This window comes from Heptranchias perlo, chromosome 9 (assembly GCF_035084215.1).
Source record: "Heptranchias perlo isolate sHepPer1 chromosome 9, sHepPer1.hap1, whole genome shotgun sequence".
NCBI classification, from domain to species: Eukaryota; Metazoa; Chordata; class Chondrichthyes; order Hexanchiformes; family Hexanchidae; genus Heptranchias; species Heptranchias perlo.
Window position 1 is genome coordinate 4,682,525 of NC_090333.1, and position 25,334 is coordinate 4,707,858.

The window sequence follows — 25,334 nt, forward strand, 5'->3', positions numbered from 1 at the left end:
TCTTCCACTTGGCCGGCCACATTCCCTAGAATTAGGTCCAGTACCGCCCCCTCTCTTGTAGGACTTTCTACATGCTGGCTCAAAAAGCTCTCCTGGATGCACGTTAAGAATTTTGTACCCTCTAAGCCTTTTACACTCTGAGTATCCCAGTTAATATTGGGGAAGTTGAAATCCCCCACTATTATTACCCTATTATTTGCACAATTTTCTGAGATTTGCCTACATATCTGTTCCTCTATCTCCCCCTGACTGTTTGGGGGCCTATAGTACACTCCCATCAAAGTGCTTGCCCCCTTTTTGTTTTTAAGCTCCACCCATATGGCCTCATTAGAGGAACCTGCTAATATATCATCCCTCCTTATGGCAGTAATTGATTCTTTAATTAATATTGCGACCCCCCCTCCTCTTATACCTCCCCCTCTGTCTCGCCTGAAGATTCTGTACCCCGGAATATTGAGCTGCCAGTCTTGCCCCTCCCTCAACCATGTCTCTGTGACAGCAACAATATCATACTCCTATGTGTTTATCAACACCTTCAGTTCATCCACCTTATTCGCAAGACTCCTTGCATTAAAATAGATGCCATCCAGCCTTGCCCTCACATTTTGTTTGATAACGCTCCTGTGAAGTGCCTTGGGACGTTTTACTACGTTAAAGGTGCTACATAAATGCAAGTTGTTGTTGTTGTATATGCACATAAATAGTAAACAGGTAGTAAGAGAAGTGGTGGGGCCTTAAGGACCAAAAAGGAGATCTACGCATGGGGGCAGAGGGCATGGCTGAGATACTGAATGAATACTTTGCATCTGTCTTTACCAAGAAAGAAGGTTGACGGTGAGGAGGAAAGCTGTAGACTGCAGGAAGATATCAATGGACTGGTCAGGTGGGCAGAAAAGTGGCAAATGGAATTCAATCCAGAGAAGTGTGAGGTAATTCATTTGGGGAGGGCAAACAAGGCAAGGGATTACACAATAAATGGGAGGATACGGAGAAGTGTAGGGGAACAGAGGAACCTTGGAGTGCATGTCCACAGATCCCTGAAAGTAGCAGGACAAGTAGAAAAGGTGGTTAAGAAGGCATACACGGGATACTTTCTTTTATTAGCCGAGACATAGAATATAAGAGCAGGGAGGTTATGCTAGAACTGTATAAAACATTGGTTAGGCCACAGCGAGAGCACTGTGTACAGTTCTGGTCACCACATTACAGGAAAGATGTGATTGCACTAGAGAGTACAGAGGAGATTTACGAGGATGTTGCCAGGACAGGAGAAATTTAGCTATGAGGAAAGATTGGATAGGCTGGGGTTGTTTTCTTTGGAACAGAGGAGGCCGAGGGGAGATTTAATTGAGGTGTATAAAATTATGAGGGGCCTAGATAGAGTGGATAGGAAGGACCTATTTCCCTTAGCTGAGAGGTCAATAACCAGGGGGCATAGATTTAAAGTAATTGGTAGAAGGATTGGAAGGGAGCTGAGGAGAAATGTTTTCACCCAGAGGGTGGTGGGGGTCTGGAACTCACTGCCAGAAAGGGTGGTAGAGGCAGAAACCCTCATCGCATTTAAAAAGTACTTGGAAATGCACTTGAAGTGTCGTAATCTACAAAGCTATGGATCAAGAGTTGGAAAGTGGGATTCGGCTGGATAGCTCTTTCACAGCCAGAACAGACACGATGGACCGAACGGCCTCCTTCTGTGCCTTAAATTTCTATGAATCTATGCTGCCAAAGTAACAGTAAAAGAGGAGGTTGTTGAGATACTGGATGGGCTAAAAATTGATAAGGAGGAGGTATTAGAAAGGCTGGCTGTACTTCAAGTAGATAAGTCACCCGGACTGGATGGGATGCATCCCAGGTTGCTGAGGGACATTAGGGTGGAAATTGCAGAGGTGCTGGCCATAATCTTCCAATCCTCCTTAGACATGTGGGTGGTGCCAGAGGACTGGAGAATTTCAGAAGTTACACCCTTGTTCAATAAAGGGTGTAAGGATAAACCCAGCATCTACAGGCCAGTCAGTTTAACTTCGGTGGTGGGCAAGCTTTTAGAAACGATAATCCAGGACAAATTTAACAGTCACTTGGACAAGTGTGGGTAAATAAAGGAAAGCCAGCATGGATTTGTTAAAGGCAAATTGTGTTTAACTAACATGATTGAATTTTTTGATAAGGTAACAGAGAGGGTTGATAAGGCAATGTGCATATGGACTTTCAAAAAGCATTTGATGAAGTGCCACATAATAGGCTTGTCAGCAAAATTGAAGCCCATGAAATAAAAGGGGCAGTGGCTGCGTGGATACGAAATTGGCTAAGTGACAGGAAACAGAGAGTAATGGTGGACTGTTGTTTTTCGGACTGGAGGAAGGTGAACAGTGGTGTTCCCCAGGGGTCGGTACTTGGACCATTGTTTTTCTTGATGTATATTAATGACTTGGGTGTACAGGGCACAATTTCAAAATTTGCAGATGACGCAAAACTGGGAAGTGTAGTAAAAAGTAAGGAGGATAGTAATAGACTTCAAGAGGACATAGATAGGCTGGTGGAATGGGCAGACGCGTGGCAGATGAAATTTAATGCAGAGACGTGCAAAGTGATACATTTTGACAGGAAGAATGAGGAGAGGCAATATAAACTAAACTGTACTATTTTAAAAGGGGTGCAGGAACAGAGAGACCTGGGGGTATATGTGCAAAAATCTTTGAAGGTGGCAGGACAAGTTGAGAAAGTGGTTAAAAAAGCATACGGGATCCTGGGCTTTATAAATAGAGGCATAGAGTACAAAAGCAAGGAAGTTAAGTTGAACCTTTATAAAACACTGGTTCGGCCACAACTGGAGTACTGTGTCCAATTCTGGGGCACTGCACTTTAGGAAGGATGTGAAGGCCTTAGAGAGGGTGCAGACAAGATTTACTAGAATGATTCCAGGGATGAGGGACTTCAGTTATGTGGATAGATTGGGAAAGCTGGGGTTGTTCTCCTTAAAGCAGAGAAGGTTGAGAGGAGATTTGACAGAAGTGTTCAAAATCATGAAGGGTTTAGATAAAGTAAATGAAAAGAAACTTCCCATTGGCAGAAGGGTCAAGAACCAAAGGACACAGATTTAAGGTGATTAGCAAAAGAACCAAAGACGACACAAGGAAAAGTTTTTTTACGCAGCGAGTAGTTATGATCTGGAATGCACTGCCTGAAAGGGTGTTGGAAGCAGATTCAATCGCGGCTTTCAAAAAAGGAACTGGATAAATATTTGAAGGGAAAACATTTGCAGGGCTATGGGGAAAAAGCGGGGGAATAGGAGTAACTGGATTGCTCTTACAATGAGTCGCACGGGCTCGATGGGCTGAATGGCCTCCTTCTGTGCTGTAACCATTCCATGATTCTAACATATGTCTAAAATCTTTCAATTACGTATGTTATAACACGGAGCGTACAAATTCCTATATACAACTAAAAAACTCTTCATTCACTGCACTCAGATTCAAAGCTGCCCCAACTACCCCAAAATCTATTATCCTGCCCACAATGTCAACTTTTCTTTGGCAGGTGAAGTTTCAAAATGGCATCTGGCGCATCAGAAACTTTGAAACCACGAAAATAAAAACAACTAAAGTGCTGCATAAAGTTTACCTTTAGGGGATCGGAAGTATTTTGTGGGTTTTTCACTGTGGCGACCAAGGTCTGAATGCAGCTTTTGCAAACTCGCTGTTATAAATCCGCTTGTCGGTGGCTGAACCCACTGCGCAGAAGTGCACTCACAAGGGACCACAGGGCGGTTGGAGTGGGAAATGGAAAAGTTGACATTGGTGCCGCGGAGGCTCTCGATGGTGCTGAGTATTTGGATCTGGCCCACACCACCAGTTGGCCTAATGTTTGCCGGCTTGGCATCGACACTGGATGGGCAAAAGTACTTGTGTCAGTGCGAGGTGGTTTGGGCTCTGTACACTTTAATTCAGCTGTGAAGTCTCTTGAATTGAATTCAAGCAAGTGGTCGGACGCCACTTTTGAGGAGGTAGCCTCACACCACTTTGGCTGAGGAATCGGCTGCAGCACAACAGCAAACTTGAAGAGTTTCCAGGTGGCCCATTAATCTTGTTAGCAAACAGCCAACTGTCCTCTCTGCTAATATTAGGAACTCGATTTTACCACAAGGCAGAGGGGACCGGGGGGGGGGCAAGATGTAAGAAACAAAAAAAAACTGCATCCCAGCTGTGGTTATGAACTAAATGGGTTCGGTCAGTAACCCTGATTGTACCTGCCCTCAAGAGCAGCTGCCAAGTCGGGGGGCTGAAAGTTGGGAGGGGCCCCAACTGAAAAGTTGTTCACCTTTATTTTGAGAAAACAAAATACATTTGCTCTGTTAACAAAGTTTTAACGCGGGAGAGAAATGAAATGAAAAGATATGCATGGCGGGGATTGGGGGAGTAATTTTCAATGTCGGCAGGGGGCAGAAAACTGACGGTCGTGGATCGGCCGCCCTTACACCCCCTGCCCGGGTTTTCCTTCCCGTTGACTTTGATGGGAATAGGGTGTGTTACAGGTGGCTGATCCGAACTGTCAGTTTTCTTGCTCCCCGCTGAGAAATACACCTCCCCTCCCCCCATCCCACCCCCAATTAGGCCTGGATAATCGAGCAGTCAGAGTGGCTATTGCTTCACACACTTGACTTTGACCAATATTACACCTGGATAGTTTGCATCGATCTACATTAAAGTGATTACTACAACAACAACAACAACAACAACTTGCATTTATAAAGCACCTTCAACGTAGTAAAACACATTAATACTAAAAATGAGCCAACGTGCCCCAATATTTGCAGAGGATCCTTAGCACGCGTGACATTTTAACCCATCACTTCTAGTCACCATTAGAATCACAGAAAGTTACGGCACAGAAGGAGGCCATTCAGCCCATAGTGTCCGTGCCGGCCGAAAAAGAGCTATCCAGCTCAATCCCACTTTCCCGCACTTGGCCCGTAGCCCTGTAGGTTACAGCGCTTCAGGTGCACATCCAAGTGCTTTTTAAATGAGTTGAGGGTTTCTACCTCTTCTACCCTTTCAGGCAGTGACCCCCACCACCCACTGGGGGAAAACATTTCTCCTCAGCTCCCCTCTAATCTTTCTACCAATAATTTTAAATCTATGCCCCCTGGTCACTGACCCCTCTGCTAAGGGAAATAGATCCTCCCTATCCACTCTATCCGGGCCCCTCTTAATTTTATACACTGCAATTAAATCTCCCCTCAGCCTCCTCTGTTCCAAAGAAAACAACCCCAGCCTATCCAATCCTTTCTCATAGCTAAAATTCTCCAGTCCTGGCAACATTCTCGTAAATTTCCTCTGTACCGTCTCGAGTGCAATCACATCTTTCCTGTAATGTGGTGACCAGAACTGTACGCAGTACTCAAGCTGTGGCCTAACCAATGTTTTACTCTTATTTAAAAAGGGTAGTAGGCAGAAGGCTGGAAATTATAGACCAGTTAGCCTAACATCTGTGGTGGGTAAAATTTTGGAGTCTATTATTAAGGAGACAGTAGCAGAACATTTGGATAAACATAATTTAATAGGACAAAGTCAGCATGGCTTTACGAAGGGGAAGTCATGTCTGACAAATTTGCTTGAGTTCTTTGAGGACATAACGTACAGGGTGGATAAAGGGGAACCAGTGGACGTAGTGGATTTGGACTTCCAGAAGGCATTCGACAAGGTGCCACATAAAAGATTATTGCTCAAGATAAAGAATCACTGGATTGGGGGTAATATTCTGGCATGGGTGGAGGATTGGTTATCTAACAGGAAGCAGAGAGTTGGGACAAATGGTTCATTCTCGGACTGGCAACCAGTAGCCAGTGGTGTTCCGCAGGGGTCGGTGCTGGGTCCCCAACTCTTTACAATCTATATTAACCATTTGGAGGAGGGGACCGAGTGTAACGTATCAAAATTTGCAGATGATACAAAGGTGGGAGGGAAAGTAGAGAGTGAGGAGGACATAAAAAACCTACAAGGGGATATAGACAGGCTGGGTGAGTGGGCGGAGATTTGGCAGATGCAATACAATATTGGAAAATGTGAGGTTATGCACTTTGGCAGGAAAAATCAGAGAGCAAGTTATTATCTTAATGGCGAGAAACTGGAAAGTACTGCAGTACAAAGGGATCTGGGGGTCCTAGTGCAAGAAAATCAAAAAGTTGGTATGCAGGTGATCAAGAAGGCCAACGCAATGTTGGCTTTTATTGCTCGGGGGATAGAATATAAAAACAGGGAGGTATTGCTGCAGTTATATAAGGTATTGGTGAGACCGCACCTGGAATACTGCATACAGTTTTGGTGTCCATACTTAAGAAAAGACATACTTGCTCTCGAGGCAGTACAAAGAAGGTTCACTCGGTTAATCCCGGGGATGAGGGGGTGGACATATGAGGAGAGGTTGAGTAGATTGGGACTCTACTCATTGGAGTTCAGAAGAATGAGAGGCGATCTTATTGCAACATATAAGATTGTGAAGGGGCTTGATCGGGTGGATGCGGTAAGGATGTTCCCAAGGATGGGTGAAACTAGAACTAGGGGGCATAATCTTAGAATAAGGGGCTGCTCTTTCAAAACTAAGATGAGGAGAAACTTCTTCACTCAGAGGGTAGTAGGTCTGTGGAATTTGCTGCCCCAGGAAGCTGTGGAAGCTACATCTTTAAATAAATTTAAAACAGAAATAGACAGTTTCCTAGAAGTAAAGGGAATTAGGGGTTATGGGGAGCAGGCAGGAAATTGGACATGAATTTAAATTTGAGGTTAGGATCAGATCAGCCATGATCTTATTGAATTGCAGGCTCGAGGGGCCGATTGGCCTACTCCTGCTCCTATTTCTTATGTTCTTAATATAGTTCTAGCATAACCTCCCTGCTCTTATATTCTATGCCTCGGCTAATAAAGGAAAGTATCCCATGTGCCTTCTTAACCACCTTATCTACCTGTCTTGCTATCTTCAGGGATCTGTGGACATGCACTCCAAGGTCCCTCTCTTCCTCTACACCTCTCAGTATCCTCCCATTTATTGTGTATTCCCTTGCCTTGTTTGCCCTCCCCAAATGCATTAACTCACACTTCTCTAGATTGAATTCCATTTGCCACTTTTCTGTCCACTTGACCAGTCCATTGATATCTTCCTGCAGTCAACAGCTTTCCTCCTCACTATCAACCAAACGGCCAATTTTTGTGCCATCTGCAAACTTCTTGATCAAGCCGCCCACGATCAAGTCCAAATTATTAACATATACCACAAAAAGCAAGCGACCAAGTGCTGAGCCTTGCGGAACCCCACTGGAAACAGCCTTCCATTCGCAAAAACACCCGTCGACCATTACCCTTTGCTTCTTGCCACTGAGCCAATTTTGGATCCAACTAGCCACTTTCTCTTGGATTCCATGGGCTTTTACTTTTTTGACCAATCTGCCAAAATTGTGGGATCTTGTCAAAAGCCTTGCTAAAATCCACATACACTACATCAAACACGTTACCCTCATCGACCCTCCTTGTTACCTTCTCAAAAAATTGAATCAAGTTAGTCAGGCACGACCATCCCTTAACAAATCCATGCTGACTGTCTTTAATTAACCCGTGCCTTTCTAAATGATGATTTATGCTGTCCCTCAGGATTGATTCCAATAATTTGCCCACCACCGAGGTTAACTATAATCACTCAGTCTATCTCTTTCTCCCTTTTTAAACAATGGTACAACGTTAGCAGTCCTCCAATCCTCCGGCACCATGCCTTTGGTCAGGGAGGATTGGAAAGAGGGTCAGAGCCTCTGCTATTTCCTCCCTTGCTTCTCTTAAAAGATTGGGATACATTTCATCCGGGCCTGGTGATTTATCTACTTTCAAAGATGCGTCTCTCCCCAACCAAATAATTTATGTAACAGTTATCCTATTTAATACATGTGCCAAAAATATTTCAAAAGTAGGCTATTTTAAGTCAAGTAGGTTTTTAAGTGGATCTCTTATGTAAACTGGCACAACCAGCACACAAAGCTTTTGCTAATGGTTAGGCAAACACCAGTAGTTACTATGCACTGCCCAATGAGGGAATGGAGGATAGGGGCTGTAAAAATAGGCTGTAACAGTTAAAGAGGATAAAAGAAACTTGAAAGGTCAGTATGGAATATAGTACAAAGTTGCAATGATGAGCCAGGTCTTAAATTGAAATTAATTCACTCATATTTAGCGAATTTCAAATTCCCACACATTGGAATAGGAAAGACAACAGACTTGAAATTATAAAGTGCCTTTCACATCCTTTTCAGCCAATGAGTTACTTTTGGAGTGCAGTCATTACGTAGGCAAGCACTGCAGCCATTTTCTGCACAGCAAGGTCCCACAAACAGCAAATGAGATAAATGACAAGATAATTTTTTTTGTGTGCTTTTGGTTGAGGGAGAAATGCTGGCCAGGACTCCAGGAGAACTGCCCTGCGCTTCTTCAAATGGTGACGTGGGATCTTTTACAGGCAAGATGTAACTTTGGTATAATTCCGAAAGACAACATCACTGACAATGCAGCACTCCCTCAGTACTGCACTGAAGTTTCGGTCAAGATACGTGGGCTTGAACTCATGACCTTCTGACACAAAGATGACGGGGTTACCATAGGGCTCCAAGTGCCAACTTAGGTCATCCATAGATGTTTTAAAAGGGAGATAGTTAAAGAACTGTACTGCAGCCAGGGTCCCTAGTGCACCACTATTCCGTGGTCATGGAAATTGCCAAAGATATCCCCCCACCCCCCCCAAAACCCTCACTGTCGGAATGATGGAATCAGGAGCCACATAGCTAGCAGGAGATGCAGCCTGATTTTTAAAAAATAATTCAAAAGGCTAATGGAATGTTGGCCTTTATCTCAAGGGGGCTGGAATACAAAGGGGTGGAAGTTATGTTACAGTTATATAATGCTCTGGTTAGACCCCGTTGAGAGTACTGCGTTCAGTTCTGGGCACCGTACCTCAGATTCACCAGAATGATACCGGGGCTAAAAGGGTTAATTTATGAGGACAGGTTGCATAGACTAGGCTTGTATTCCACTGAATATAGAGGACCAAGGGGTGATCTAATTGAGGTGTTTGAGATGAGTAAAGGATTTGATATGGTAGATAGAGAGAAACTATTTCCTCTGGTGGGAGAGTCCAGAACAAGGGGGCATAACCTTAAAATTAGAGCTAAGGCTGTTTTTTTTTATTATTCATTCATGGGATGTGGGCGTCGCTGGCGAGGCCGGCATTTATTGCCCATCCCTAGTTGCTCCTTGAGAAGGTGGTGGTGAGCCGCCTTCTTGAACCGCTGCAGTCCGTGTGGTGAAGGTTCTCCCACAGTGCTGTTAGGTAGGGAGTTCCAGGATTTTGACCCAGCGACGATGAAGGAGTGATGTCAGGAAACACTTCCTCACGCAAAGGGTAGTGGAAATCTGGAACTATTTCCTTCCTCCCCCCCCACCACCATTAGCAAAATGAGTCAACTTCCGCTTTCATTTCATGGGCTTCTGGAATTTTTGGAGATCAAATTTAGCTTTTCTGTCCCTGTGGCCACCTTGTGAGTGAAAGCGAAGTAATGGTCAGACAGCACGAATTTCACGTATCCCTGCTATTTCCAGACTAGCGCCCTCTTTAAACTGCGACACCAATGTAATATGGTGTTCAATATGGAATAAAAGGGCAGCTGAATCAGGAATCACTGAATGTGACAGAGCAGGTTATAAAATCCAGAGGTGCAGCACAAGACAACAATCACCGCCTCTGTATTTTAAAAAAAATTCGTTCATGGGATGTGGGCGTCACTGGCGAGGCCGGCATTTATTGCCCATCCCTAGTTGCTCCTTGAGAAGGTGGTGGTGAGCCGCCTTCTTGAACCGCTGCAGTCCGTGTGGTAAAGGTTCTCCCACAGTGCTGTTAGGAAGAGAGTTCCAGGATTTTGACCCAGCGACGATGAAGGAACGGCGATTTGAACATCTGTGGCACACCTGTCTAGAAATAGTTCTTGAGTCCGTTCTCTAATTCCAGCTCCACGCCCTATTTTGAACGTCAGGACACTTTCTAAAACAACGGGATCGACCCTGCCCTGTTTTGAAGTCTTTTGTGGCTTTTTTTTATTTGGTGCTGGTACCTTTCTCCGATGGTTGGGGACGGCCATACAGGTCAGCAGTAGCAAAACCGATTCGTCACAGTTATGGGGCAGGCTGGAAGTATTGCAGCCTGCTGAGCCATGGAACCTCTTCTTCCATCAGTGGCTGAGGCTTGGCTGTTCCAGAGGCCTGTTAGCTGTCTACTTTGGTGCTGGCCGCTGGTTCTGGTGGCTCGAGCATCACTACATTTACAGTGAGGCCCCTCTGCGGCCAGCTCCTAATGTAGGTGGGAGCGTAAGATGAGTAACATTTTGTACTGCTTGGTTATGGTAGGACACTTTCATCCTTTTGAAGTTAACCAACCAATACTAGATTTACTGGAATGGTACCAGGGACTTCAGTTATGTAGAGAGACTGGAGAAGCTGGGGCTTTCCTCCTCAGAGCAGAGAAGGTTAAGGGGAGACTTAACAGAGGTGTTCAAAATCATGAAGGGTTTTGCTAGAGTAAATAAGGAGAAACTGTTTCCAGTGGCAGAGGACACAGATTTAAGGTAATTGGCAAAAAAAAGAGGTGAGACGAGGAGACATTTTTTCACTCAGCGAGTTGTTATGATCTGGAATGCGCTGCCTGAAAGGGTGGTAGAAGCAGATTCAATCGTAACTTTCAAAAGGGAATTGGATAAATACTTGAAGGGGAAAAATTTGCAGGGCTACGGGGAAAGAGCAGGTAAATGGGGCTAACTGGATAATTCTTTTGAAGAGCCGACCTAGGCACGATGGGCCAAACGGCCTCCTTCTGTGTTGTATCATTTTCTATGATTCTATGAATGCAGTTTAAACTGGTGGCCAAATAGACTGAAAAGATTTTTATCTTTAACTTTTAGCTTAATATTCTAATACTATTAATACAAATTGCACTTAAAACACTGAACAATATAAGTCATTATATTTTTCCTTTAGAGGTAATTTTGTTTCCTCTGCTGCATTGTTGCCAGTTTGCGATGGACACAATTCCTTTAGGCGAGGGTAAGAATGAAAACCAGACAGTGGATTCGGAATTACTTTCCCTTTTAAAATGCAGGTTTCCATCCTTAACTCCCACACGTCGCTGCGAAAACTTACTTCTTATTGAAAAACGTTGAATTCTCTCTTCTTTTTGTAAACCCAATGGGTAAAAGTTTCAGGTCTATGTTATGTTTACGAGCTCTGTTTTTCATAAAATTTAGCTGTAAGGAGAAAAGATACGGTCACCAAAGCACCGAATGAATGTTTTCGACAAAGCCAGTCGCTGCAAGCTAAAATGCTGCACAAGACGAATACTGATACACTGAACGTACAGAAAGGGTGAGCAAAGATGGTCGGAGCAACTTAATGCACTGTCCTCCTGAACTGCTAGTTATTGCTAACTACTTAAGTTGTGGGGGGGGGGGGTGGGGGGGAAATCTGTGGCCAACTTCTGGGAAACTCCAGCCCAACTCAAGGCAATTACGCAAGCTCCAGGTGTTTGTGGCTTCCCAGGAGTATTTAACTGACCCACAGACAAACAACTTGCACTTATACAGCAACTTTAAAGTAGTGAAACGTCCCAAGGTGCTTCACAGGAGCGTTACCAAGATAAAAAACTGACACCGAGCCAAGGAAGGAGATATTCAGGAAGGTGACTAAAAGCGAGGTTAAAGAGGTAGGTTTTAAGGGAGGTCGAGAAGCTGAGAGGTTTGGAGAGGGAATTCCAGAGCTTAGGACCTATACCCTACAGCTGAAGGTACGGCTGCCAACGGTAGGGTGAAGGGAGTGGCCCCCATGCTAGCTGATATTGTAAACTGTCGCCTCTCCTCAGGTGCTGTCCCTCTCCCTTTCAAAACCGTCATCACCCCTTCCTCGAAAAGCTCACCCTCGACCCCTCTGTCCTTGTAAACGTCCGCCCCCATCTCCAACCTCCCTTTCCTCTCCCAAGTCCTCGAACGCTTTTGTCGCCTCCCAATTCCGTGCCCATCTTTTCCGCAGCTCCAAATTTGAATCTCTCCGATCAGGTTTCTGCCCCTGCCACAGCAGTGAAACGGCCATAATCAAAGTCCCAAATGGCACCCTCTGTGTCTGTGACCATTGTACACCATCCCTCCTCTATCTCTCTACGGCCTTGGACACGGATCGATCACACCATCCTGCACCAACACCTCCACTCCGTTGTCCAGCTGAGTGGGACTATCCTCCAGAGATCTATCTATGGCCCTCATCCCCTTCCTCGTTACGTACAGTGCCTTGACGTCACGGGGTCAGCTTCCACATATATGCGGACGCTACCGAGCTCTACTCTCCACTGCGCTTCCTCTGTGTTGCGATCCTGCTTGTTCGGCATCCAGTCCTGGATGAGCCTCTTGTTAAACACGTGGAAGACTGAAACTATCGTCTACGGCCCCCACCCCAAACTCAGCACCCCACCACCCCTGCCATATGCTGAACCAGGCCGTTTGCCGTTCCGGCATCCCATTTGACCCCGAGTGGAGCTTCCGACCCCATATCCCTCTCCATCACAAAAATCCCACCTCCATAACTTTGCCCGTCTCCACCCATCTGTTGCTGAAACCTTCATCCATGCCTTTGTCACCTCCAGACTCAACTGTTTCAATGCTCTCCTGGCCGGCCTCCCATCTTCCACCCTCCGTAAACTTCAGCTCATCCAAAGCGCTGCTATCTGCATGCTCTCCCGCACAAAATCTCACCCATCAATCAAAAAAAAAGCTGGTATCAGTAAAAAAAAAACGACCATGAAGATATTGGATTGTCGTAAAAATCCAACTGGTTCCCTAATTTCCTTTAGAAAAGGAAACCTTCTGTCCTTACCCGGTCTGACCTAAATGTCACTCCTGTCCTATACCAACGTAGTCGACTCTTAGCTACCTTCTGAAGTCATGATGTGGAGATGCCGGTGATGGACTGGGGTTGACAATTGTAAACAATTTTACAACACCAAGTTATAGTCCAGCAATTTTATTTTAAATTCACAAGCTTTCGGAGGCTTCCTCCTTCCTCAGGTTCCTCCTTCCTACATCGTTCACCTGAGGAAGGAGGAAGCCTCCGAAAGCTTGTGAATTTAAAATAAAATTGCTGGACTATAACTTGGTGTTGTAAAATTGTTTACAACCTTCTGAAGTGGCTTAGCAAGACACTCAATTGTATCAAACCTCTACACTGCCAACGACCACCATCTCAAGATAACTAGCGACGCTCATATACAGAGAATGAATAATTACAAATAAAACCTGTGATCACTAACATACATCGGCTCAGAGTCCCCCAACGCCTCAAACTTAAAATTCTCGTGTTCCAATCCTATCACGGTCTCAGCCCTCCCTATCGCTGTAACCGTCCCCAGCTCGACAACCCCGGGTCTCTCTAACTCCGGCATCGCACATCCCCACTCCTTCCGCCCCCACCGTCGGCGGCCGTGCCTTCGTCCGTCTAAGCCCTAAAGCTCCGGAAATACCTCCCAAAATATCTCCTCCTTTGGCTCTGTGTTCATTTTTGTCTGATTACACTTCTGCGAAGCGCCTTGGGACGTCTTCCACTGTAAAGGCATTATATTGACGCAAGTTGCTGTTGTTATTATCACAACGTATTCCGAGTCTTATAGAAATCAAAATCATCGCATTATTTCATAATGTTAAAAACCTCAGTCCTGGCACCACCCCCCTCCGCACCCCCCCTCCACCCACCACAAACTCCGATCCTACGCTTGACATTTCTCTTGGATTTTTTTTTTTAAGTTTCAGTTTCACTGAATCTTAAGCACTTGCCAAGAGTCTCTTAGTTCCAAACAGGACCATCATTTCAGTCAGGGAGCAATCTAAGATAAAGTGAGAACTATTAAAACACCAATTCATAATCAAAAGGAACTCGAAGTGAAAGCTGAAGCGAACAGGTCCATTCTTGCTTAATTTGAAAAATTTAGGTAACGCTGTACAATAAGTATAGCTGTACGAAACAAAAAGAAAGGCTGGAAGAGTGTCCCTCTGCTCCACTCTGTACGCAGTGCCTTTAATGAATAGCCAGCTCGCTCCTCTCCTTGGAATTCTCTACCCCAGAGGGCTGTGGGTGCTCAGTCGTAGTGTATTCAAGGCTGAGATCGATAGATTTTTGGAATCCAAGGGATATGGGAATGGGGCGGGAAAGTGGAGTTGAGGTCGAAGATCAGCCATGATCTTGTCGAATGGCGGAGCAGGCTCGAGGGGCCGTGTGGCCTAGTCCTGCTCCTATTTCTAATGTTCTTTCGAAAGATTTATTAATTTAAAAAAAAAATAAATTTAGCATTTCTGAATATCAGATGGATCCCGCTTTGTACCCCATAAATTGCCACTTGATGACTTTGCTATCTCATCCATGCTGCTGACAGGCGACACTGAAAATGGATAAATTACGAGCACAGGTTGCATAGACTAGGCTTGTATTCCCTCGAGTATAGAAGATCAAGGGGTGATCTAATTGAGGTGTTTAAGATGATTAAAGGAACTGATAGGATAGATAGAGAGAGACTATTTCCTCTCGTGGGGGAGCACAGAACAAAGAGGCATAACCTTAAAATTAGAGCTCGGCCGTTCAGGAGTGATGTCAGGAAGCACTTCTTCACACAAAGGGGAGTGGAAATCTGGAACTCTCTTCCGCCCCCGCCCCCAAAAAAAGCTGTTGAGGCTGGGGGGGGGGTCAATTGAAAACTTCAAATCTAAGATTGATAGATTTTTGTTAGATAAGGGCATTAAGGGTTACGGAACCAAGGCAGGTAGATGGAGTTAAGATACAGATCAGCCACGATCTAACTGAACGGTGGAGCAAGCTCGAGGGGCTGAATGGCCTACTCCTGTTCCTGTGTAAGGAAGGCCAGGTGCTTGTCCAGCTGAGGGAAAAGTTGGATTGTCAGGTCGACCGAGTCACTTTTGAGCACCTGACCAAAGAGTGGCCTTGGGCTCAAAGGAAGTGGTGGTCCAGCTCGTCCTTGTCGACGGGGAAGGTCTGTACCGTGGAATCTTCAGGAGCGAAAAGCATTAAAAAAAAAAGACAGAATCCCATTAAAAAAAAGTTATTTCCCTGCGAAAATAAGAGCTGTTCTAAACTCAACCCTGGGCAGCAGCAACAGCCCCTGAACAAACTAAAACTCTCCAGTCCTTTTGTTGACTTTGAAACAAAACGCCGATGGAAGTCCTCAAATGGTTAAAGAGGTTGAACAACTTACAGATTTACTAGATATGGGTCGGTGAACGACTTTGTCCCTGTTGGCGCCGTCAGCTAGCCTCCCGGTGTCCTCCAGAAACCTGTAATCTAAATGACCGAGACCGCTTAGGGTCGAGCAGGGGTCCCAAGGCTTCGAAGAATCCGACTGAAATATTTTATTTGAAACACTCTTACCACTAAGGAGATGCATCTCATTAAAATGACTGATGGGCATAAACGCCGTTTTATCCCGGACTCCATTGCATCCGCTCTCTGCTTTGTGCTTCTTCACACAGAATAAGCTTCAAATGAAGAAAATGTCATTAGCAGTAAACAGGTCACGCACACTCCCCGACGCGCAGATCACACTAGGCCGGGAGGCAGGGCAATTTGCGCAGATGGGAGCAGGAAGCTGCAAAGGGACATGGACAGATGGAGTGAGTGGGCAAATGGAGTTCAATGTGGGGAAGTGCGAGGTCATCCACTTTGGATCCAATCGGGAGTATTTTCTTAATGGTGAGAAACTCGGAACTGTGGAGGAGCAAAGGGATTTAGAGGCCCACGTACACAAATCACTAAAAGCTAGTGCACAGGTACAAAAAGTAATCAAAGAGGATAACAGAATGTTAGCCTTTATCTCAAGGGGACTGGAGTACGCCGGGGAGGAAATTATGCTGCAGTTATATAAAGTTCTGGTCAGACCCCATCTGGATTCTGCGTCCAGTTCTGCGCACCGCACCTCAGGAAGGATATATTGGTCTTGGAGGGGATACAGCGCAGATTCACCAGAATGATACCGGGATTAAATTATATGAGGACAGGTTGCATAAACTAGGCTTGTATTCCCTTGAGTATAGAAGGTTGAGGGGTGATCTAATCGAAGTCTTCAAAATGATAAAGGGGTGCGATACGGTAGATACAGGGAAACAGTTTCCTCTTGAGGGAGAATCCGGAACAAGAGGGTATAATCTTAAAATTAGAGCTGGGCCTTTCAGGAGTGTTATCAGGAGGCATTTTTTCACACATAGAGGTGGTGGAAATCTGGAACTCTCTTCCCCAAAAGGCTGTGGGTTAATTAAATTTTCCAAGACTGAGCGCGATAGGTATTTGTTAGGTAAGGGCGTCAAGGGATATGGATCAAAGGCAGGTAAATGGAGTTGAATGGCTGAACTCGCTACCACAAGGAGTAGTTGAGGTGAACGGCATAGATGCATTGAAGGGGAAGCTCGATAAACACACGAGGGAGAAAGGAATAGAAGAGTTTTGCTGATAGGATGAGATGAAGGGGGCTGGGAGGAGGCTCCGGGATAGACCAGTTGGGCCGAATGGCTTGTTTCTGAGCTGTACATTCTATGTAACAGGCCCAAGGGGCTGAATGGCCTACTCCTGTTCCTGCCACTGAAGTTGAAAGGTTTGTCGTACCTGCAAGAATAGGTCATGCAGCGGGGACATCTGTATTTCGCTTCTGGAGCACCACATGCTTCACACCTGTTAAAGACGCAAAATGAAACGGCAACAGCTTTAAACCAAGCTCTACAGGACTCTACAACTTAAAAGCACTCACGCCGCAGAAATACAAGAACATAAGAAATAGGAGCAGGAGCAGGCCAAACGGCCCCTCGAGCCTGCTCCGCCATTCAATAAGATCATGGCTGATCTGATCCTAACCTCAAATCTAAATTCATGTCCAATTTCCTGCCCGCTCCCCGTAACCCCTAATTCCCTTTACTTCTAGGAAACTGTCGATTTCTGTTTTAAATTTATTCAATGATGTAGCTTCCACAGCTTCCTGGGGCAGCAAATTCCACAGACCTACTACCCTCTGAGTGAAGAAGTTTCTCCTCATCTCAGTTTTGAAAGAGCAGCCCCTTATTCTAAGATTATGCCCCCTAGTTCTAGTTTCACCCATCCTTGGGAACATCCTTACCGCATCCACCCGATCAAGCCCCTTCACAATCTTATATGTTTCAATAAGATCGCCTCTCATTCTTCTGAACTCCAATGAGTAGAGTCCCAATCTACTCAACCTCTCCTCATATGTCCACCCCCTCATCCCCGGGATTAACCGAGTGAACCTTCTTTGTACTGCCTCGAGAGCAAGTATGTCTTTTCTTAAGTACGGACACAAATACAACTGGGGACCTGCCAGCCAGTTTAAATCAGCTGTCGGCCACCTCTCCTGTTTTCGCCCAACAGGAGTTGACGTTTTGACATCTGCAATCATCTCAATTTCTGGATCGACTTTAAAATGGCAGTTTTCAGGTGTTCCAGTTTTTTTGCAACTTGTTCCCATACCCAAAGCTCACAAGTGAGGGGGTCAGATGGAAGAATTGAAAAAAGGACTTCAAACTTAAGACTGCAACGGTAAAATGGATTGCAATAGTGAGGTTAGGTTTGGAAAGAATAAAGTAAAATTGCAGCTGACATAATAAAATGAGGGGACCAAGAGGAGAATGGGAGGGGAGGGTGGAAAACTGAAATGTTTCAAAATTTCTTTATTTTTTAGCGGTGAGGCTTGAGCAGGGTTATTACGGTAATTTTTGTGTGCTTGTTTCAGGGTCAGTGTCTGTCAACTGAAAACTTAAAACAAACATGATTGGCCTAGATAAGACCAGAATTCCCCAGGACCCACTACCATCAAATAATACACACCTGTAACACACATCTGTCTCCGTACTGAGAAGGTCATTTTCACTCCACCGCACAAGCTGTGTACTATTTGGCAGTGCACTGTGGTACAGGCTGCCAGCATTTGACGCTACCTCAAACAAAATTTCAGCGCAGCTCCATATAGCTAGCGTCACTTCCAATTGTGAATGCCAAGGAGCATTTAAGTATCTTCATAACCGACGGGACTTAAGAAGCACAGATTTTCAAAGCCGTAGATTCTTTAGCTGGAGCCTTGGTCAGCCATTTCCTGCCCCTGGATTACAATGGGTACAAAGGCCTCAATTCATTCTTCGCACATCAATTATTACTGCTACCTCGTCTTGCCGACAACCGTGACTCGGTGGGTAGCACTCTCGCCTCTGAGTCAGAAGGTTGTGGGTTCAAGCCCCAGTCCAGTGACTTGAGCACAAAATCCAGGCTGACAGTCCCACTGCAGCACCGAGGGAGTGCTGCACTGTCAGAGGTGCCATCTATTGGATGAGATGATAAACCGAGGCACTATCTGCCCTCTCAGGTAGCCGTAAAAGATCCCACAGCGCTATTTCGAAGAAAAGCTGGGGAGTTCTTCCCGGTGAGTCACTCGCCGCAGAATACCCAGCCTCTGACCTGCTCTTGCAGCCACAGTATTTATGTGGCTGGTCCAGTTAAGTTTTTGTTCAATGGTGACCCCCAGGATGTTGATGGTGGGGGATTCGGCGACGGTAATGCCGTTGAATGTCAAGGAGAGGCGGTATGACTCTCTTTTGTTGGAGATGGTCATCGCCTGGCACTTATCTGGTGCGAATGTTACTTGCCACTTATTAGCCCAAGCCTGGATGTTGTCCAGGTCTTGCTGCATGCGGGCACGGACTGCTTCATTATCTGAGGGGTTGCGAATGGAACTGAACACTGTGCAATCATCAGTGAACATCCCCATTTCTGACCTTATGATGGAGGGAAGGTCATTGATGAAGCAGCTGAAGATGGTTGGGCCTAGGACACTGCCCTGAGGAACCCTTGCAGTAATGTCCTGGGCTGAGATGATTGGCCTCCAACAACCACTACCATCTTCCTTTGTGCTAGGTATGACTCCAGCCACTGGACAGTTTTCCCCCGATTCCCATGGACTTCAATTTTACTCGGGCTCCTTGATGCCACACTCGGTCAAATGCTGCCTTGATGTCAAGGGCAGTCACTCTCACCTCACCTCTGGAATTCAGCTCTTTTGTCCATGATTGGACCAAGGCTGGAATGAGGTCTGGAGCTGAGTGGTCCTGGCAGAACCCAAACTGAGCATCGGTGAGCAAGTGCCGCTTGATAGCACTGTCGACGACACCTTCCATCACTTTGCTGATGATTGAGTGTAGACTGATGGGGCGGTAATTGGCCGGATTGGATTTGTCCTGTCTTTTGTGGACAGGACAAACCTCGGCAATTTTCCACATTGTCAGGTAAATTCCAGTGTTGTCGCTGTACTGGAACAGCTTGGCTCGAGGCGCAGCTAGTTCTGCAGCACAAGTCTTCAGCACTACAGCCGGGATGTTGTCGGGGCCCATAACCTTTGCTGTATCCAGTGCACTCAGCCGTTTCTTGATATCACGTGGAGTGAATCGAATTGGCTGAAGACTGGCTTCTGTGATGGTGGGGATATCGGGAGGAGGCCGAGATGGATCATCCACTCGGCACTTCTGGCTGAAGATGGTTGCAAACGCTTCAGCCTTGTCTTTTGCACTCACGTGCTGGACTCCGCCATCATTGAGGATGGGGATGTTTACAGAGACTCCTCCTCCCGTCAGTTGTTTAATTGTCCACCAACATTCACAACTGGTTGTGGCAGGACTGCAGAGCTTTGATCAGATCCGTTGGTTGTGGAATCGCTTAGCTCTGTCTATAGCATGTTGCTTCCGCTGTTTAGCATGCATGTCGTCCTGAGTTGTAGCTTCACCAGGTTGGCTCCTGGCATGCTCTTCTACACTCCTCATTGAACCAGGGTTGATCCCCTGGCTTGTTGGTAATGGTAGAGTGAGGACTATGCTGGGCCATGAGGTTACAGATTGTGCTGGAATACAATTCTGCTGCTGCTGATTGCCCACAGCGCCTCATGGATGCCCAGTTTTGAGCTGCTAGATCTGTTCTGAATCTATTCCATTTAGCACGGTGGTAGTGCCACACAACACGTTGGAAGTGTCCTCAGTGCGAAGACGGGACATCATCTCCACGAGGACTGTGCGGTGGTCACTCCTACCAATACTGTCATGGACAGATGCATCTGTGACAGGTAGATTGGTGAGGACGAGGTCAAGTAAGTTTTTCCCTCGTGTTGGTTCGCTCACCACCTGCCGCAGGCCCAGTCTGGCAGCTATGTCCTTCAGGACTCGGCCAGCTCGGTCAGTAGAGGTGCTACCGAGCCACTCTTGGTGATGGACATTGAAGTCCCTCACCCAGAGTACATTCTGTGCCCTTGCTACCCTCAGTGCTTCCTCCAAATGGTGCTCAACATGGAGGAGGATTGATTCATCAGCTGAGGGAGGACGGTAGGTGGTAATCAGCAGGAGGTTTCCTTGCCCATGTTTGACCTGATTTCATGGGGTCCGGAGTCAATGTTGAGGACTCCCAGGGCCACTCCCTCCTGACTGTATATCACTGTACCGCCACCTCTGGTGGGTCTGTCCTGCCGGTGGGACAGGACATACCCAGGGATGGTGATGGAAGAGTCTGGGACGTTGGCTGAAAGGTATGATTCTGTGAGTATGGCTATGTCAGGCTGTTGCTTGACTAGTCTGTGGGACAAGCTCTCCCAATTTTGGCACAAGTCCCCGGATGCTGGTGAGGAGGACTTTGCAGGGTCGACTGGGCTTGGTTTGTCTTTGTCGTGTCCGGTGCCTAGTGGTCCGATGCTGGGTGGTCCGTCAGGTTTTATTCTTCTTATGACTTTTTTTAGCGAGATTGTACAACTGAGTGGCTTGCTAGGCCATTTCAGAGGGCAATTAAGAATCAACCACATTCTGATTCCACTGCCCCTTTTGTTTGGTAATATCTACAAACCTGACCACTTTGCACTAAGTTTCTAAATCCAGGCCCTTTAGGTAAATGAGAAAGTGCAGTGGTCCTAGCAACGAGCTCTCACTCAGAACTTCCCCTCAAATGATTACTCACTGTTTCCTACCCTCATCTATTCCCAGGGTTTACCCAGAATTTTTATGAATGACCGAGATGTAGGTGGTGGGGGCACGATCTGCAAATTTGCAGATGACACCAAGATCTTTGCGAGTTTCAGGATTGTGGACGATGCTCGACTGCTTCAGGGGAATCTTGACGTGTTGGGGGATTGGTCGTGTGGCTAACAAATGACGTTTAATTCGGAGAAGTGCAGTGTTATGCATGTGGGCAGGAAAAATGCTCAACATACATCCAGCCTTCAGGGAAAAGCATTAAAGCAGGTGGAGAAAGGAATAGATCTGGGCGTTCGACTGCATAGATCTCTGAAGGTTCATGAGCAATGCCGTGAAGCGATAGCCAGAGTGAACAGGGCGTTGGGGTGCATTTATAGGACAATTAACTATAAGACAAAGCAAACTGTTTTCACCATGTACAAGACCGTGGTCAGGTCTCATGTGGAATACTGTGTCCAGCTTTGGTCTCCTCACACGGTGGGTGATATTGAGGATTTGGAAAGGGTGCAGACGAGGACCATTAGACTAATTCCCAGCTTAAAGCATCTTAGTTATCAAGATAGGCTAAAAGAGCTGGGACTCTACACTTTAGAGAAGTGTAGACTTAGGGGTGATCTGATTGAGGTTTATAAGATGATGAAAGGAATAGACTGTGTTCCAGTTGACAGTTTGTTCCAATTAAATAGGTTAGGGAGGACCAGGGGTCACAATTTTAAATTGTACAAGGCCAGATCTGGGTTAGATGTCAGGAGATGGTTCTTTCCCCAGAGAATGGTCGACCTCTGGAACAGGCTGCCGTCTCGTGCGGTGGACACCGATTCGCTGAATTCCTCCAAGCGAGAGCTGGACCTGTTTCCGGCTGGGGCGGAGATCACCTCGTACGAAAGGTCGGTACTCATAGAATTACCAGGGCCAGAGTGATCTCCTGGACTAAGTTTCAATTGGCAAAGGGGTCGGAGAGGAATTTCCCAGATTTCCCTCCCTCCCACCCCACACAAACTGGCCCAGGTTTCTATTTGGTTTTTTCGCCCCTCCCAGGAGATCACAAGGTATCACAATTGTCTGGAACAGGCTGGTTGGCCAAGAGGGTCTTTTGCTGTCAGTCATTGTTCGTATGTGGAACTTTATCAAAAGCCTTTTTGGGAATCGAGGTGATGATGGCACTTCACGTCCCCAGAACATTCAAAGTGCTTCACAGTCAACAACTTACTCTGGAAGCGTTGTCACTGTTGTTACATAGGAAATTTGCATACACAGCAAGATCCCACAAACAATGAGATCATTGGCTAATTAATCTGTTTTGGTTGAAAACACCAGGAGAATTCCTCTACTCTTCTGCGAAAAAGTTGCCACCCGGTCTGAAAGACAGCACCTCTGTCAATGCAGCACTCCCTCAGCATGGCACTGAACTGTGATCCTAGATTTATGTGCTCGAGACCTGGTGTGTGGCTCGAATCCATGAACATCAGACTCAAGAGGACAGTGCTACTTCTCAGCCAAGCTGACACTCAACTCCCAAAATTATTACATTTTTGGTTGAATTTATATCCTCCATGTGTTTAGTTTTACATATAAGATTCTGAGGGGGCTTGACAGGGTCGATGCTGATTCCCCCTGGCTGGAATGTCTAGAACTCGGGGGCAGTGTCGCAGGATAAGGGGTCGGCCATCTAAGACTGAGACGAGGAGGAATTTCTTCACTCAGAGGGTTGTGAATCTTTGGAATTCTCTATCCCAGAGGGCTGTGGATGCTCAGTTGTTGAATGTGTTCAAGGCTGAGATGGATAGATTTTTGGACTCTAGGGGAATCAAGGGATATGGGGATCGGGCGGGAAAGTGGAGTTGAGGTCGAAGATCAGCCATGATCTGATTGAATGGCGGAGGAGGCTCGAGGGGCCGTACGGCCGACTCCTGCTCCTATTTCTTATGTGCACGTTTTGGACTTGACATAAATTAAGATGCAGTGGATCTTCATGGAGAGATCAGTCCCCCACCCTCCTTGCCTTTCTCCAGTAACGGGCTGTGTTTTCACCCAGTGAGCAGCGGCTTGAGATGGAGGAGAACGCCAGCCCCCACCTCTCTCCCACATGCTGCTCTCAGTTCTAAGCCGCCCTGCTTACCCTGATAGTGAGATCTTCCTTTTCACCGCTGCACGTTTGAGCAACCCGCGAACCAATCCTCCCGGGCTCGCGTCCTCTCCATTTGCCTCCAGGCTCATGTCTGTTCCATCTGCCCCCGGGCTCGCGTCCTCTCCATTTGCCTCCAGGCTCATGTCTGTTCCATCTGCCCCCGGGCTCGCGTCCTCTCCATTTGCCTCCAGGCTCATGTCTGTTCCATCTGCCCCCGGGCTTGCGTCCTCTCCATTTGCCCCCGGGCTTGCGTCCTCTCCATCTCTCCCCGGGCTCACGCTCGCTCCATGTGCCCCCGGGCTCACGCTCTCTCCTCCAGGGCTCGCGTTCTCTTTTCCCGGGCTCGCGCTCTCTCCTCCTGGGCTCACGTTCTCTCCTCCTGGGCTCGCGTTCTCTTTTCCCGGGCTCACGCTCTCTCCTCCAGGACTCACGCTCTCTCCTCCAGGGCTCGCGTTCTCTTTTCCCGGGCTCGCGCTCTCTCCTCCTGGGCTCACGTTCTCTCCTCCTGGGCTCGCGTTCTCTTTTCCCGGGCTCACGCTCTCTCCTCCAGGACTCACGCTCTCTCCTCCTGGGCTCACGTTCTCTTTTCCCGGGCTCACGTTCTCTTTTCCCGGGCTCACGCTCTCTCCTCCAGGACTCACGCTCTCTCCTCCTGGGCTCACGTTCTCTTTTCCCGGGCTCACGTTCTCTTTTCCCGGGCTCGCGCTCTCTCCTCCTGGGCTCGCGTTCTCTTTTCCCGGGCTCACGCTCTCTCCTCCAGGACTCACGCTCTCTCCTCCTGGGCTCACGTTCTCTTTTCCCGGGCTCACGTTCTCTTTTCCCGGGCTCGCGCTCTCTCCTCCTGGGCTCGCGTTCTCTTTTCCCGGGCTCACGCTCTCTCCTCCAGGACTCACGTTCTCTCCTCCTGGGCTCACGTTCTCTTTTCCCGGGCTCACGTTCTCTTTTCCCGGGCTCGCGTTCTCCTCCATCTCAAGCCGCTGCTCCACGTGCGGTTGTCCTGCCGTATGTTGTGCGTCTGTTGATCCACCTCCGCATCCGCGACAGTTTGCAACCCTGCGCATCATCCAGATTACAGCACGTTTTGCGGAATGCGCCCCTTGATGGTAGAAATTGAAAGAAACATTCTCAGGTTAAATTTGGAAGCTCCAGACTATTACAAGGACATTTTGCACTTATTTTTCAGTGCGACACTTCTTGTCAAATATTAACCTGCTTTGTGCATGATACATCTCATTTAGATAAGCTTGCATTCTATGGCATAGGTCTTCTGAAGTCGTTCCTTTTCAATGAGCTGGGCGAGCAAGCACATTTTCAAATGCATAAGCTGGACAGCACAGCAAGTTCATTATTTACCGACTCCCATTTCAGTATAGACAAACCTTTCCACCCCAGAAAAGTTTTAAGTTTGACTTCTTTAATGCTGTTATATTGTTGCATTGCTCTTGCTGATGAACTACCAACACTGGCATAGCAGTGCAAGGAAGGAGCCACAGTTGCATTGCCCACTTGCAGTGCACGATCTCACTCACGCCGATACCACACTATTGACTTACGGCCACCGAGACTCTCGGCACAACACTTCCACAATATAAAGATAGCATTATAATGAAAAGTAAGGTGGGTTGAGTGATGTTACGATACCAACAATGGATATTTTGAGATACAGTCGCTGTTAATCCCCAGTGGGACTGTTCTAGTTTTTTTTCTGCCTCTGCTCTTGTCCTGATACTTCTTTCACAGGTTGGTGTGCTATTGATTTAAAACAAAATTCACAACGTGATTACAGACAAGGAATGCCACTTGGGCCCATCTCAATTCATCCATCCAGAGGACCTTAATGCTCCCTTCTGCAGCATCCAAATGGTTTTTAAATGATTACAGGGTTTTTGCCTCCACTGCTTTCTCTGGGGGCCTATTCCATTGTTCACTTATTGTGAGAACTTCCTGATATCAGTCCGAAATCTGCCTTTTAGTATTTTGAATCTGCCCCGTCTGACTCCCACAATTTAATTTAAAATAATTTTCCAGTTTTACCTTTACTATATCCTTTACTATTTATTGATCTGTAATACGATCACCTCTCTGACG

The 25,334-nt window shown here is 46.6% G+C and overlaps 1 protein-coding gene across 1 annotated transcript in view; it reads right to left on the reverse strand.

Annotated features, from left to right (window-relative positions):
- Positions 1 to 24,248, reverse strand: part of znhit6 (zinc finger HIT-type containing 6) — a 66,806-nt gene extending 42,558 nt beyond the window's left edge. The window contains exons 1-5 of the mRNA XM_067989821.1: positions 23,238 to 24,248; positions 16,719 to 16,784; positions 15,492 to 15,598; positions 15,319 to 15,404; positions 11,217 to 11,320 (exon numbers count right to left, since the gene is read on the reverse strand). Coding sequence (XP_067845922.1) covers positions 11,217 to 11,320; positions 15,319 to 15,404; positions 15,492 to 15,598; positions 16,719 to 16,784; positions 23,238 to 24,214 — 1,340 coding nt within the window. The 5' untranslated portion in view covers positions 24,215 to 24,248. The remainder of the gene's footprint in view (positions 1 to 11,216; positions 11,321 to 15,318; positions 15,405 to 15,491; positions 15,599 to 16,718; positions 16,785 to 23,237) is intronic.
- Positions 24,249 to 25,334: the final 1,086 nt, after the last annotated feature.